Source organism: Patella vulgata, chromosome 2, assembly GCF_932274485.2.
Source record: "Patella vulgata chromosome 2, xgPatVulg1.2, whole genome shotgun sequence".
Taxonomy (NCBI): domain Eukaryota; kingdom Metazoa; phylum Mollusca; class Gastropoda; family Patellidae; genus Patella; species Patella vulgata.
This window is the reverse complement of record NC_065880.2, coordinates 17,238,616-17,253,745: the sequence shown is the minus strand read 5'-3', so window position 1 is coordinate 17,253,745 and position 15,130 is coordinate 17,238,616. Positions and strand designations below refer to the sequence as shown.

The 15,130-nt window shown below is 31.9% G+C and overlaps 1 protein-coding gene across 2 annotated transcripts in view; it reads left to right on the top strand.

Moving 5' to 3' along the window:
• The window catches only part of LOC126811104 (diacylglycerol lipase-beta), a 37,631-nt gene that overhangs the window by 16,480 nt on the left and 6,021 nt on the right, over window positions 1-15,130 (top strand). The window contains exons 3-11 of one of the 2 annotated variants that reach the window (XM_050536569.2): window positions 678-768; window positions 1,057-1,337; window positions 4,745-4,874; window positions 6,011-6,094; window positions 6,741-6,896; window positions 8,114-8,244; window positions 8,551-8,692; window positions 9,109-9,216; window positions 9,878-9,898. In XM_050536569.2, coding sequence (XP_050392526.1) covers window positions 678-768; window positions 1,057-1,337; window positions 4,745-4,874; window positions 6,011-6,094; window positions 6,741-6,896; window positions 8,114-8,244; window positions 8,551-8,692; window positions 9,109-9,216; window positions 9,878-9,898 — 1,144 coding nt within the window. The remainder of the gene's footprint in view (window positions 1-677; window positions 769-1,056; window positions 1,338-4,744; window positions 4,875-6,010; window positions 6,095-6,740; window positions 6,897-8,113; window positions 8,245-8,550; window positions 8,693-9,108; window positions 9,217-9,877; window positions 9,899-15,130) is intronic. The other variant, XM_050536570.2, reaches the window with a different exon arrangement.

Here is a 15,130-nt window from a genome sequence, read left to right as displayed (position 1 = left end):
CATGCCATGTATATAGTCAACTCATTTAAAAGTTATTAACATGCAATTAATGTCAGCATATGTTTTACTTGGATCTATTTACATATCTATCTTTATTTTTTTTATGTTTTGGGGAACTACTGGCCTTGCGCACGTAATACAATATTGGTATACATTTTACAGAGAGAGAGAGATGGGGTTTAACGTCCACTCGACACAGATTAGGTCATTTCGGGACTAATGTATGGTTTAATTTTACTTCAATAATTCGCTTGCGCGTAGGGATCTTTAGCAGTGGGAGGAAACCGGAGGACCCGGAGAAAACCCACAAGGTTGGACAGGTAACCCTACCCCTTGTCATGTACAACCGGGGATTCGATACCACGCTAGTTGACTCAATGACAGGTCTTATGATACAGCGCGCACATGCTAACCATTCGGTCAAGGTTGGACAGGTAACCCTACTCCTTGTCATGTACAACCGGGGATTCGATACCACGCTAGTTGACTCAATGACAGGTCTTATGATACAGCGCGCACATGCTAACCATTCGGTCATCCAACCCCCCCCCCCCCGTATACATTCTACAAGTCATATTAATTAATAATAAGAACATAAAAAATCATTTTCCTCTTACTTTCAGGTAAATAGTTTTATATGCATGGATGACAATTTCTATTGTTTTGTTTCATTTCAGAATTAAAGTGATATGTTGTTGTGTAGCTAATAACCAAGAAAACAGAGATGCTTTTATTGAAATATCAAAACTTGTTGCAGATTTTTTTGTGGTATGTTTTAAAAGAATTCACTAAGTTTATACCTAGATTACATTTTAAACATCTTTAAAAGTTTTTGGATTTCCAATTATACTAGATTTGGTTGTGGGAAGTGTATTAATATCCGCCTAAGTGATATTGAAAAATCTAAGTTTATTTATGAACACTAACTATTGAACTCTGAAACAGCTTTGATGGATTTATTATAAGCTTACATGTAGTAGGCAGTATAATGTAAACAAAAGGCTAAAAATTTATTATTAGGTATTTGTCATCTTGAACGTTCTACTCATGTTTCAGGATGTAGATCTTGTACCCACTGATATAGCAGCTGGTTTAATACTGGTGAAAAAACAACAAGCCCGGTCAGCAAGTCAGCTAATATCAGTTGTTATTGACAGTCCTAGTTCAAGTAATTTACAACCACAAAACACCTCCAGACGCATACAACCACCCAAACCTTGGATGACAATCAGATTAATGAGGCATTATATGACATTTGCAGCAGCAAGTTATGGATGGCCTTATTATGTTTATAATAATTTAGGAACTGGGTTATGTAGAATATTGAAAAGATCCAGGTAAAGTATTCGTTGGCTATAGACAGTCCCAGTCATTTTCAGGTGCTCATATTTCCGGGACATAAACCGGGTATTTCATCCAAAAGCATAATTAAAATAAGGATAACTGTGTTAATGCATATTTTAACATTAATAAGGTGGAGAATCCTGTGTGAAAAGAATATTTGAATACTGCAAGGCTAAACATGAACAGAAAAATTTTGTGCTCCATTCCTCTGGAATAAACTGTTGATGTCAATCAATGAAGCATACTCTGTATCATCAATCAAATTTAATCTAAAGACATTTTGTATTCCCTCATGACTCATAATGTCTAGGCTTGATAGAACAATTCTGTGCCATTGAGCAGACCTCTATGGAAATTAAGTGCTATACAAATGCATCCTCATTATCGTACATATAGATTATTATTAAATATTTTTGTATCCATTTACGTACTTCATAGATAAAAAAAAAAGAAATACATAATTATTTTTGCAGGATATTTGATCCCCTTATTTGTTCCCTCCCCACCCCAGTACTAACCCGAACTTGAGATGTGGGATAAGAATATAAGATGTTTTATTGTCTTAAAGATACAACAAGAGACGAAATAGAGAACATAAATAATGTACATAATACAGAAAATGACGAAGTAAAAATAATAAATGGCACAAAGAGTGATTGCTTAGAATTCATCATGTTGTGATACTTCTACATGTATTATTCGTTTAGCAAAAGCATGGTATAAAAAATAGCATTAAATTTATTTTGACTGAAGTGTTGCCAAAGCAAATGGAATAGCAAGTTTGAATATATGCTTTAATCTTAATTCGTCATAGACGCTACAATCCATATGATGAAGTGGAATTTGTTTCCAATTTAGTACATAATCTTTTGGCTGCTAGAATGGTGTAATATCTCTCCTTTTCTATTTCAAGACTACTATGAGTTACATGTGATTCTGTTCCAAGTCACATCTTTAAGATCCCAGATTTTGTTTAATGCCAGAATATTGACATGTTCAATCAGCCTTTACTTGTTAATTTGAACTAGGAGGGTATTGAACACATTCATGACAGAATGTGATTCACCTTAGAGAATAACATTATTAACTAGTTCATTACTCATGCTTTCCTTTGAACGTGATAATGAACCCTGTAGTTTGTTTGTCTTGCAGGATGTTGTTTCAAATACTCAGTCTATAGACCTAACAGAATAAGTGAAAGACACCTTCCCACGTAAAAACATGTTCAAGCTAATTTATCTATCAAAAATGCTACAAATCACCCTCAAAACATTCTGACCAGAGGAAACTACCCCATGCTTTAAAATACTATTTTAAGCAGCCTTGTTTGTCACATGATTTGATTGAGGGAGAGGGTCCATTATCTGCTTGTACAATTTATCATTACTCGCTGTCCATTTACCATAAATATCACAAACTATGTAAATTCTTGGATTGTCCTCTGTTAACTTCTTTTTCTGCAGTTTAATTGCAAAGTCTGCACTGTTCACACAACTTCATTCCATATACCGGTATACCAAAAATCTGCCATACTTTTAATGGAAATAACTATCTTATGATTACTTTTATGGAAATCCATCTTTAATAAGATTAATACTGTGAAATATTACAGGTTTTAAGGGAGCTTTAAAAATCTGAATTTTGTGTTTTTTCTGAAATCCCAGACAAGTATTTTTTAATCCAAATTTTATTTATTAATGATGCTCTATAAAAACAGTCAGGAATGCCACGACCAAATGACTACATTATGGTGTTCAGAATTATCTTCATTATTTTCTTTTTTGTGTCCTGTCTTTTTCTTTATCTTTACTTCTATATTTTCTGTTTTTTAACTGTATATAATATGTAGGCGTTATAATCCAATAAATATTATCTTAGATAAAGGAAGTATGATAATTGACAACCACTTGAGATTTAAATGTCATGTAGTTGTTATCATGTCCATCTCTCAACATTTCCGCAGACAAACCAGATTTTTATATCCCCATATTTTCATGTGGATGTATATTGTCATAGCCCCTGTCCGTCTGTTCACTTTTTTATCTTATTTTGACGAAACTTGAAATATAGGTTTATATCCCAAAGATCTTGGTTTTGTTTGATATTGATATGTATAGGACCTAACTTCATAACCACTCATTGTACGAATTTTGTCTGATTTTAAAAATGTTCATATATATATATATATATATATCACCGTTGCACCGTTATTACCCACATAACATCATGACATTATATTTACTTAAAATTTATGTAAAAATAGTCAGTTTACCATCATTTTACGTCAGGAAATGATGTTAATTTATCGTAAACCTTAAATCATTTTTATATAAATCTAACATAAATTTTGCGTAAAGTTTATGTCACGTACGTTCTATTTAGGTCAGAAAATGACGTAAACTGTACGTTATATTTGCGTAAACTTTACGTTAGATTAACATCATTTCCTGACCTTAAATGATCGTTAAATGGATGAGCAAAAAAGGTTGGACATCTAACCGACTATTTTAATGTAAATCTTACATTAAATAAACATCATTTTAGGGCGCAATTCTAATGTCAAATTTTGATGAGCAAAGTGATGAAAATATAACCAACAATCAAAACCTTTAAAATATCTATTATTTGCGGTTTTGAATGTAAAATTCAGTCAACCAGTAACCAATTGTTCTTTACCCATAGGAGGGGCTGGATGGTCGAGTGGTCCAACACAGAACAGATGGCATAGGAAAGCTGTTTTTTGTCCTCTCATAACTCCAATGCCTACCACTAAATTTGAAAAAGATCCATTAAGAATAGATATAGCCTATATCACATTCGAAAAAGCAAGCATAATCTCTGGAAGGGAAAGTCATGGTACATGAGTTCAGGGGCTTTGACTAGTCTAAGATATGCACTAACTTTTCAACACCAATCTTATTAAGACTTTGCACATGTGTAAAACAGGGCCTAAAATAAGGTTAAATTCTCCTGTCAAAATGGTCGCTCCCCTTTACGCATATAGTGTTCAAGAATGTAATAACAAGGTTGTAAACCCTCTAGAGGTCACAATTTTTATTAGATTTTGATGAAACTTGAAATATATGTTTATATTCCAGAGATCTTGTTTCCTTTCGAAATTGATGCATGTCGGACCATAGCATCCAGGATTATGGCCCCTTATTGTACGAAAATCGCTTGTTCTCAGTGATAATGTATTTATATTTGTAGATGTTGCAGTTGTATAAGAAGAGAAGACCATATAGTCAGTTATAATGTATTTATAATTGCAGGTGTTGTAGTTGTATAAGAAGAGAAGACCATATAGTCAGTGATAATAAATGTATTTATATTTGCAGATGTTGTAGTTGTATAAGAAAAGAAGACCATATAGCCAGTGATAATGTATTTATATTTGTAGATGTTGTAGTTGTATAAGAAAAGAAGACCATATAGTCAGTGATAATGCATGTAGTTGTAATACAGCTGGTATTTTAATGCAAACTGGTCTAGACAGAAAAGATTTGATATATGTCAGCTATCATAATAAGGTAATTATTTTCGGAGTTGACCCTACTCAGGTTATGTCAATCCAATATAGTAGTGAAGTCATCCTGCCAAAATGTAAATACCCAGTACTCACACAAATCTTGAGTCACTACTCATATTTAACAACATTAGTGCCATTGATCATTTATAGTTTTTCAAACATATTTAATTACTTCCTAGTACTTGAACGGTACGATTATTCGAAGATGTCCACCATTACATAGAGTTATGTCCTATTATATTCCTCTTTATAACAAAAGTTTTCTGTTATCGTAGTGAACCAAGAAAAGAAGGTTTTCAGAAATACTTCTCTGTTTTTCTTTTGTAATTGATGTTTGAAAATCTTAGAATGTAACTGTCACCCCACAATGTAGACTCATAAAAAATAATACTATTAATAGCACTCATAGTCATACGGTAAAGTCAACAGACATTGTTCTGACTTTTGCTCTTGTTAATCCAGTCCAAATACTTCTTGGCATTTCTAACTATATTTTCCCTTGTTTAATGTTTATTTAAAAATATAAACACCATTCAGAATATAATCATAAAGGCTAGACAAGATTTGTTACGATGTTATACACGTTTCATGTCTCATAATTTCTCGCAAGAATTCTTTGGTTTTTAGTTAAATTAACCAATCATAAAAATTCTACTTGCAAACTCAAAATTGTTTCTTTATTGTCCGATTTATAGACACCTTCCAATTTATTTTATTCTATTCGTAGTAACATTATTGTAATATTATCGCCATATGTCATATACGATAGGAAACAGAGTATTGTCTTGTATGTTATCGTAGATATTGAATTTAAAAAAGTTAACCAGGTATTCAAATAAGTGTGGTCTTATATAGTTTTAAATTTTCATTTAAGAATTGTACATTTCAATGAAAAGTTTCTGGAAATTTTTGCGAGAGTAATGCCTTTTAGGCAAGTATAGCCCTTCCTGACAAGGTCTGTTTTATCTTGAAAATTGATACCAAACGATTATACAGTTACTAACTGGTTAATAACAAAAAGCCCTACAAGTGAATTCCATCTAATATACATATAGCCTTCCAAAAGGAAGCTCTTGACATTCTCTCTATGTTTATGCTAAACTAACATTAATAAATTGTACTGCATTCTGTTTCTAGGTTGCAGAAATTCCATTTTTTGTTGCTGTTGATAGAAAAGAGAATAAAGTGGTAATAGCTATTAGAGGGACAATGTCGTTAGAGGTTAGTCGTAATTATGTTGTATGTGAACCGTTATTAGGTAATGTATATAATCAACCCATGAAGTCAACATATAGAACTACACTAACTAATTTAATTAAAAAATATGTTAAGTGAAAAATGTAATCACAGAATCTCTTTACATGTACCGGTACTTAGAGTTAAAGGAGCATATTGACTAACTATATTATTTTGGGGTTTTCCATTTTATAGATATGCCAATCTAAGTACAATTACAAAGTCCTGTGATCTTTTTAATTGGGAAAATACTTGTTTGTCTAGAGAAAAAAACAAATGAAGAAGGGAATTCTTATTGGTAGTGATACCTTTTAAAATGGTTGAGTAAGGTACTCATGCATGCACATTCCAAAGTAGATATTGAATAGAAGTTGAAGAGCCTTTTCTTACAGAACATGTAACTTTCTTTTTCTTTTTTTTTTTTTGGAACATTCGAAAAAGACTATTGTACAAATCTTAGCGCTTAGTCTTATGTCAGTGAAAATATTGAAATTTGTGTGAATAAGTCCCATTAGTTTTTCTGCTATATTTGCTAACATAAAAATATATGTTTTAAGTTATACATTTATAAATGCCCTATATTCCTTTCTATTTATAATAAGACTGATTATTTATGTCTATAATTTGTCAGGATGCTTTAACAGATTTATCTGCTGTTGGTGTTAATATTGATGTGGAAGGTGTAACAGATTGTTATGTTCATTGTGGTATGTTAAAATGTGCCATGTATATAGAATCACAATTAAAAGAGTTACAGTTGATTGAAAAAGGATTTGAAGCATTACCAGTAAGTAACTTATATTTTTTGTGTTAATTTATGTATACAATATTTTTTGACAAAACTACAAACTCTATGCAAGCCAATATAATTTTTCATAATTAATCAGCCTTTAATCCTACTAAAATAATTTAAAGACATTTTTGTGTGATATATAAGAATCACTTGCAAACTACAATATTGTGAAAGTTGAATCTCTAATACGAATATCAGTCCAAAAATGATTTGGCCACCATTTTCAAATGCTGTGAACCAAATTGATGGGCCTGTTTAAATCCAAGTCAGGAGGCTATCCAGCATTGACATTTGATTCTTTTTTTATTAATTAAATGTTTTATAATCAATCTGGGTACATATTAGCGTGGATTAAGCTGTGATAAATTTGATATTTTCTTACAAAATGCAAATCACACCCCTTTAGTATAATTTGCATATTGATTTAGAAATTGTAACTATTTAGGCTTGTGTACATTGTATAATGCCTATTGTTTATTTCAAGATAACATTGCTTACTGTAAACAAATGTTATTTTGGTTGCCAACTAAATTTTTAAAAATATTTGAGAAATGAGCAAGTTTGAAGGATACAAAAGGATAACTCCATGCAAAAACGAGTTTTATTTTTGTAAACTTACTTGAAGAGTGTTACTTTAAGTATTTAAAAAGTTTGTTTTGGCATGTTTTATTAGAAGATAAGTGTTCATGTTAATGTTTATAACATTTATCAGATTTCTTTAGATAAAGAAATATACAAATTTATCTCAGAAAATAAATTATAGGTGTAGCTGTTATAGAAAAGTTATATATTACGGTTAAAGTAACAGTGCATGATTTGCAAGTTTCTCCAGGCTTAATCCATGCTAATATCTACTTATCTGATATTTGGTTATGAAAAATTAAAATATCAACGCTAGATAATCTCCCGGCTTGGATTCAGTCAGATTTAAAACAGGCCCATCAATTTGGTTCACAGTCAATAAAGGTGGCAGCTGTCTTGTTACATAGAAAGCAACATAGATCGATGGAATGTTCAGTTCGTCATATCGTTATAAATACTGAACTGAACTATTTTTGGACTGATGATTCAGCTTGCACAATAATGTAGTCAGCTATTGATTCTATGGTGCTAAATCATGCATAGTCTTTATGCCACCTTCTATCATTTTGTTATTTGTTTTCTTAAATGGTTTCTGCAAAATTGTGAAAATTTAAACATTTATTTGTCAGGAGGCTACTGGTCTAGTTATCACTGGTCACAGTTTAGGTGCTGGAGCAGCAGCCATCTTAGCAATGAAATTACGACATGATTATCCAGATTTGATTTGTTATGCTTTCTCACCACCAGGAGGATTGCTTAGGTAATATCACTATCTGCACATATACAGACATCATTTATTTTTGAAGCAGCAGTCAGGAAAACCATTATTCTTACCATGTGCCAACCCTAGATACTGATAGTATACATTATTGGTTATACCACTGCCCTGGCAAAAAATAATGTCCACAAGGTTTATTTATGGATATTGAAAAAAGATATGACTTTATTTTGTTTGCTCAAAATGGCAATGATACAGACATGCTTTTGCATGATATTGTATTTTAACACAAGTAAAATTAAATAGGTTGCAAGTTTAATATGTCTGACAGTTAATTATCTATTCCAGTCCTAATGCGAGTCAACATGCCCAAGATTATATTTGTTCAGTTATACTGGGCAAAGATGTCATTCCACGTCTTGGTATGCCAACCATGAATAAACTTAAATGTCAGATTTTGAAAGCACTTGCTGAATGTCGTCGTCCAAAGGTAAGTGAAAATATGATCATTCTATATTTTTCTTTTCTTGAGAAATAGAAAAGTATATAAGATTAGGCAATGAGTGCTTCAGGTCTTTTATTCATCTGAATTTCTTCAGTTAAAGACAATCAATGTTTAAAAATGCAGACTTATATATCATTGACATGCTAATGTGTTACATTAATTGTGGTACATTTAGCTATCAAGATGACATTTAGTGAATGAACAGGTAAGCCTTGATGGCCCACCTTGGTGGTGACATTCTGTTTAGATTTAAGATAGAATAGGATTTCCCTATTCATAACTCTTCAGATATGTTGTTTTCAGCAACAAATACAGTTTTACCTGGATATAGTCTCTGAACAACGGTTAATTAAAAAAGGAAGGTTTTGAATAAATTTGAATTGTATAATGTATTTTTGTAGTATAAAATACTAGCTGGAGGATGTTTCCGTGTATTTTGTGATTGTTTAATGAAAGACCAACTTCATTCTAACCACTCTAGTAAATCATGTGATGTAGAATCAACAGGGGTAAGTCCGTCTATTATATAAGCTAGTTATTTGTTACAGTTTTGTATATATTGTATATGTTGTAGTAATCACAAATCTGTATTTATTTCCCCATAAGCATTATTATTAAACCACACTTTAACGATAATTGATTCCATTACTTCATTTTAAAATTAATAATTTAAATTTAAAATATTAGTTTTGTTTCTCAAATTCTTTGGGTTGAATTTTCTCTTGCAATGAATACTGTAAATGTTATATTATATTTGAATGAAATCATTGTGGATATTGCAAACTCTCAAGATGCTTAAATTTACTCATAATTAAGATACATGTATATTCTTATCTGTGCACTTTGCCTTTATTATTAGTAAGCTTTTTATAAACCAATTCAGCCTTCAAATTATGTAATACAAATACTGCTATAGTTAAAGGTTTCATAATGTAAGATATATATTTACTTGAAACCCTGTATACTGTACCATAGATCTGTAGTAAATACCAACTTAGACACCCAACAGAGCTATACATAGTGACTAGACATAGAATAGACATCGTTAAAATGCAGAATTTAGGTTTCCTTTTTTGCACTGGTTGTTAATATTCCTTAAAGACCTTTCTGTAAAATAAGCAACACCTCCACATTTTATTTTTTTCTGTTTATTGCTTGTGTTTGATTCAGCTTTTGATTGAAAAGTTCAAGGTAAAAAAAATTTTTTCATTTGCTTCACAATTTCTAACCAAAAATGTCTTTGCTTTAAATTTATTCACATGGCATGTTCCTAACCTGCAGCAAACCTAACAGTGTCTATTATACTAATGGCTAAAACACAGTATTTGTCCAATTTTCAATTTTTGTCCCCCGCCTTTCGAAGAAAGCAGGAGACTATTAAAATGGGTTCGTTCGTCTGTCTGTCTGTCTGTCTGTCTCTCCTTCTAATCGAGCTAGAATGTTCAAACTTGGTGTAGTTGTTTATTAGGTCAATGCCTTGGTGGAGTTCGAAGATGAGCATTTTCTACTTAGGGTAAGCAGAGATAAGCAATTTGATTAGTTGATGCTTTGGGACACGATAACTTTAGTTCTAATTAAGTGAGAGTGATCAAATTTCATTACATCAATACCTTGACTAATTTCGATAATGAGCATCTTCTGCTCAGGGTAAGCAGAGCGATAAGCAATTTAATTGGTCAAGACTTTAGAACACAATAACTCTCCTTCTAATTGAGGTAGAATGTTCAAACTTGGTGTAGGCGTTCATTAGGTGAATGCCTTGATAGAGTTCGAAGATGAGCAGAGATAAGCAATCTGATTGGTTGATGCTTTGGGGTACGATAACTTCAGTTTTAAATAAGTGAGAGGGATGAAACTTTGAGTATAGATTAATTATATCATTACCTTGACTAAGTTCTATGATGCAAATTTTCTGCTTAGGCTAAAGAGTGATAAGCAGTTTGATTGATCCAAGACTTTGGAAGTTCAATGATTAACATTTCGAGCTAAAGCTAAGCAGAGCTAAGGAATTTCATTGGTCGATGCTTTGGGACAAAATAACTTTGATTATATATGATAGAGTGATGAAACTTAGTGTATAGTTGATAATCAGTTTGATTGCTTGATACTTTTGAAAAAAAATTAGTGTGCTATTAATTAATATGTCATCTATTTATTTCTGGATTTCAGCGGGGGACACCAGCCTCACTGTTGGCTTGTTTGATGTTATATACAGTTTGGAAACAACTCCCAGAATTTACAGTCCATTTCTTATATTCAACATTTGTAATAATGACCTCTCAAAATGACCACCAAATTTCAAGTCAGTATATATCTTCGTTGTTGAGTTACGGCAATACAAATGTCCCAAAAATAGCAATTTTTTGCATTATGCTCACTTCAATCAATTGTATTTTGAAACTCAAATTAATATATTTTCATTGACTTTTTTGGAAAGGATATAAATGCATGCTTATAGAACAGTTCCTATAATAAATTTTGGTAGTTGAATTATAGAAATAGACAGTGTATTAAGGAGGTTATGATTAGATTACAAAAACATGCGTTTCTGTCAAATTTTCAGAATCACAGTGGACATGCGCATGAAAAACACTAAAAACTTACAATAAAAATGTGATATTCAGTAATATTATACTTTACAATGTGCAATTTTAAAATCTAAAATATTTTTTATTAATTTGAATTTGAAGTTGATTTTTTTCACTTTTTAAAGTGACCACACAATGACCCATACTTAAAAGGTTTCACCAAAGTGTATTTGTAACAGCTGACTGAAGCCAAAAAAATATAAATTTTAATGACCAAAATATTTAACTACTGATACTTAGAATTACAAGGCAATTTATTTTTTCAGCTTGATGAGACGCTTTTGTCACAAATACTGTGTTTTAGCCATAAATATATCCACTAAATGCTCTAAACTATTTTAGTGTATGAATTTCAATCTGTGTTATTTATATGGCCATGTGTTTTTGTCTGTATGGCTATATTGTGAAAATTTCATTGATATGCTTTAAAGGAGGGCAATATGATTGATGTGTTATTTTGATATAGGTAGTTTCAGGATTTTGTCAGAACAAGAGGTAGCTGGTCAGTTTACTAATATTCAGATACTTTTTGATGAAGCCCAGAAAGTTTTGCATGTAGAATTTTAGACAATTTGATATCAAATCTTTGAGAGTACCGGGTCTAGTGGGGTGTTGGGTAAAAGATTGAAAGTTCCATTGGATGACTTAGGTTTTAAAATAAGGTCATTCTTTGCAACAGTGTTGCATTCAATAGGGCCCTTTTCACACCCAAAGGGCTCTGTGGGTAATTTTGACTTTGTCTTTTATTTACTTTGCTGTAGACATTTTTATGTTTATAGTACTGTTAGATTTTAGTTTGTAAAGAAATGTGAGGTCAATCATACATTAGTGACGTGTCTTTAAAAAGGACTGCATTGGTCGAGAAAGTTCATCCAGATTTTCCGGCGTGGTTTCCCCCTTGTCAGTGATGCAGGACCGAGGGCCTGATAAGGACAGCTGTCTAGTCGTTCGGATGGGACAAAAACCTGAGGTCCCGTGTACACATTGGCGTGCAGTAAAAGATCCCTTGGCAGTTGGAATTTGATATAAGAGTAGGCCATAGCGCCGCTGCCAGGCAAAATTTCCCTCATAGCACAGCGTATGGCGTATGCCCGTCTTCATTAGCCCAGGTTAGGAGCAGAACAGTTAAACCCCATTTCATTTCATTTAAAAAGGATTGGCTAGAATTTGTACCTTGATTGAAGTTTGAATAAATCTCAGAATGCCCCAAATCAAATCTGCTTTTCAAAATTTTGTGGGGACCCCATGCCACACTGGACGACAAAATTCCCCTCCCCCCCCCCCTCCCCCCCCAACAGGATAGACAGAATTTGTTGAAATTAATTCTGATGAAATGATTTTGCATGTAAAATATCCTTTCAAGGTCTCATTAAGGATAAATCCTACCATTGTAGGTTTTTTTATCCTATTTTATTGAAATAATCATTGCTTCATTTCATTGTTTATTTTAAAAATTAATACACACGTTGTGGCATTATAGCAGGGACTATCCTTTACTGTAAATAAAACCCAGTGCATTTTCCTACAGCTAGGTGTATTATTAGGAATAGCTTTTGCACACGTGTTGTTTATAAACACTGACTAGCAGTTACCTCTGTAATGTCACTGCCAGCATTTTAGTTTGTTAGGTACCGGTGAAAGGATTTGTACTGTGGTTGTGCATTGTTGAAACTATTTTAATACTAGATAATGAATAACATATAAAGAATCAGGAATGGCTGGCTTTCTTCTTTAGCCTGCAGTCATAATTAACAGTTTATGGTGATTTGTTCAGTCATTATTTAATTATACACAGCCCTTTGTGTTTTTGCATGTATAATCGAATAAAGCTATGCATGGCACCACATGGCACCATGTGACGGCATTTAAATGAACCTATATGTATGTAATCAGCAAAGCATGAAATCATGGCTTAGGAATGGAAAATTTGTAATTGATATCAATGCTCTATAATTTGAAGTTTTATCAGCCAATGAGCTACAATTACCTGCATGATTGACTCATAAATACCAAAGTATATTGACATCATCTACATGGACATTGTGCAGATCAGTTCAAATCTATGCATGATTTCTGATGGGAGAAATACTTTTCTCTATATAAATGATAGCAATGAGTTTATATCGTAATGCAAACCATATTATCATGCTGATAGACATATATGAAATAATTACTTTCAGATGATAAATTTATGCATTCTGAAATTAATGCTACCAGATCGGGGTCAATATATAATATAACTGACTATGGAATTAATATACCCTTTTTATCTAAAATGAGTGTTTTTTGTAATATTGGAATATGTAAGGCAACATTTACTTGATAAGTATGTAGTTGCTATGTTTTGAACAAAAGTAATGGAAAGAAAAATGTCAGATATTTTTCAGTGAATAAACTAATTCTGTGTGGTACTGTGGAAAGGCCTTAGAACTATTTATCGTTGCCCAAAGTAGCTATCTGAAGGTCTGTGATACCAACGTCGATTTGTCCGATTTACATAGGCCTAGGAGGTGCCCCCAAAATATATTTTTTGTGGCCAACTTCAAAAATAATCGGGCAAGCTCATTTGCAAATAAACTAGGGTGACCCGCACCCTCCACCACCATAAAAAGATGACAAATGTTCAGCATAAGCAATTATTTTCGAGTAGTAGCCTGAATATTGATCCCTGTCGGAGACCTGGGTCTGCTTATTTTTTTTATTTTTTTTCGATGAATGCAGCTGCAACCGTCTAATTGATTTGGTTACAAGCTGTCTGGAATTCAGATTAGGCCATAGAGTGGAATTTTGGTTGGACCCTTTCTTAGTTGCTGCATTCACAAGCTGAAACAGTAGTAAATCACATTTTCAAAATGTTCTGAGTTTCAAGTCACGTGCTGGCCTTTATCTTGTCAGAGAAGGGTAGCCAGAAGACCATGCCTGGTTGTTCAGGTGGAATGAAAAATCGTTGACAGTTGGAAATCAATGAAGTGTAGACATAAATGATCCTGTCCAGACCATGGTAACCATAGAAAATTAATGAGAAAAAATCCATATGTTTATCTCAAATTGACCAAAGCATTAAATCTCATTCCTTTGCATTCCATTTTGTCTTGTCTCTCCTACTCATCCTTTATTCAAAGATGTAGTTAGTTATCAATAATCATACAAGTACATAAATTAATAACAAATTTTTGTTGTATGATAAATAATGTTAGTAATATATAATCTGTTACATATGTATGTGCAAGAAATATTGGGGAAGATGGAATTAATAATAACATGTTTTATCATCACACACATACTCACATTATTTTCTAACTATTAACACAGGTTATATGTTGATTTAATAATTAACAGTAATTGATTTTAAACCCAGTAAATTGAAAATAATATATTATTAACATTGAAATCTCATTATTGTGGTATACGGTTTTAATTAAGTTAATACCTTATTTGATACACATCAGCTATCTTAAAAATATTAATTAAAGAAGGGTCTAATATATTGATACACAACTATCATATAAATATCAATTAAAACAGCTTATTTGATCTATTGTTAAATAAATCATACATAATTCACATTAAACAAAGACTTCATTATGATGACTATATTTTAAATTTAAGATCTAAAATCCTTCATCAGATAACCTTATTCTATCTCATACATCTTGATTTGCAAATAAAGTTGATATGATTAGTTTCAAAAATGCATAAATCAAAATGATTTGTACTTTGAAGCTATTTTATTATTAGATGATGAATACAATATGAAGAAATGGTAATGACTTAAGTTATCATTTAAGCTTAGGTTTGCTATTTCTATCTACATCTGTTATATAAATCATTCTAT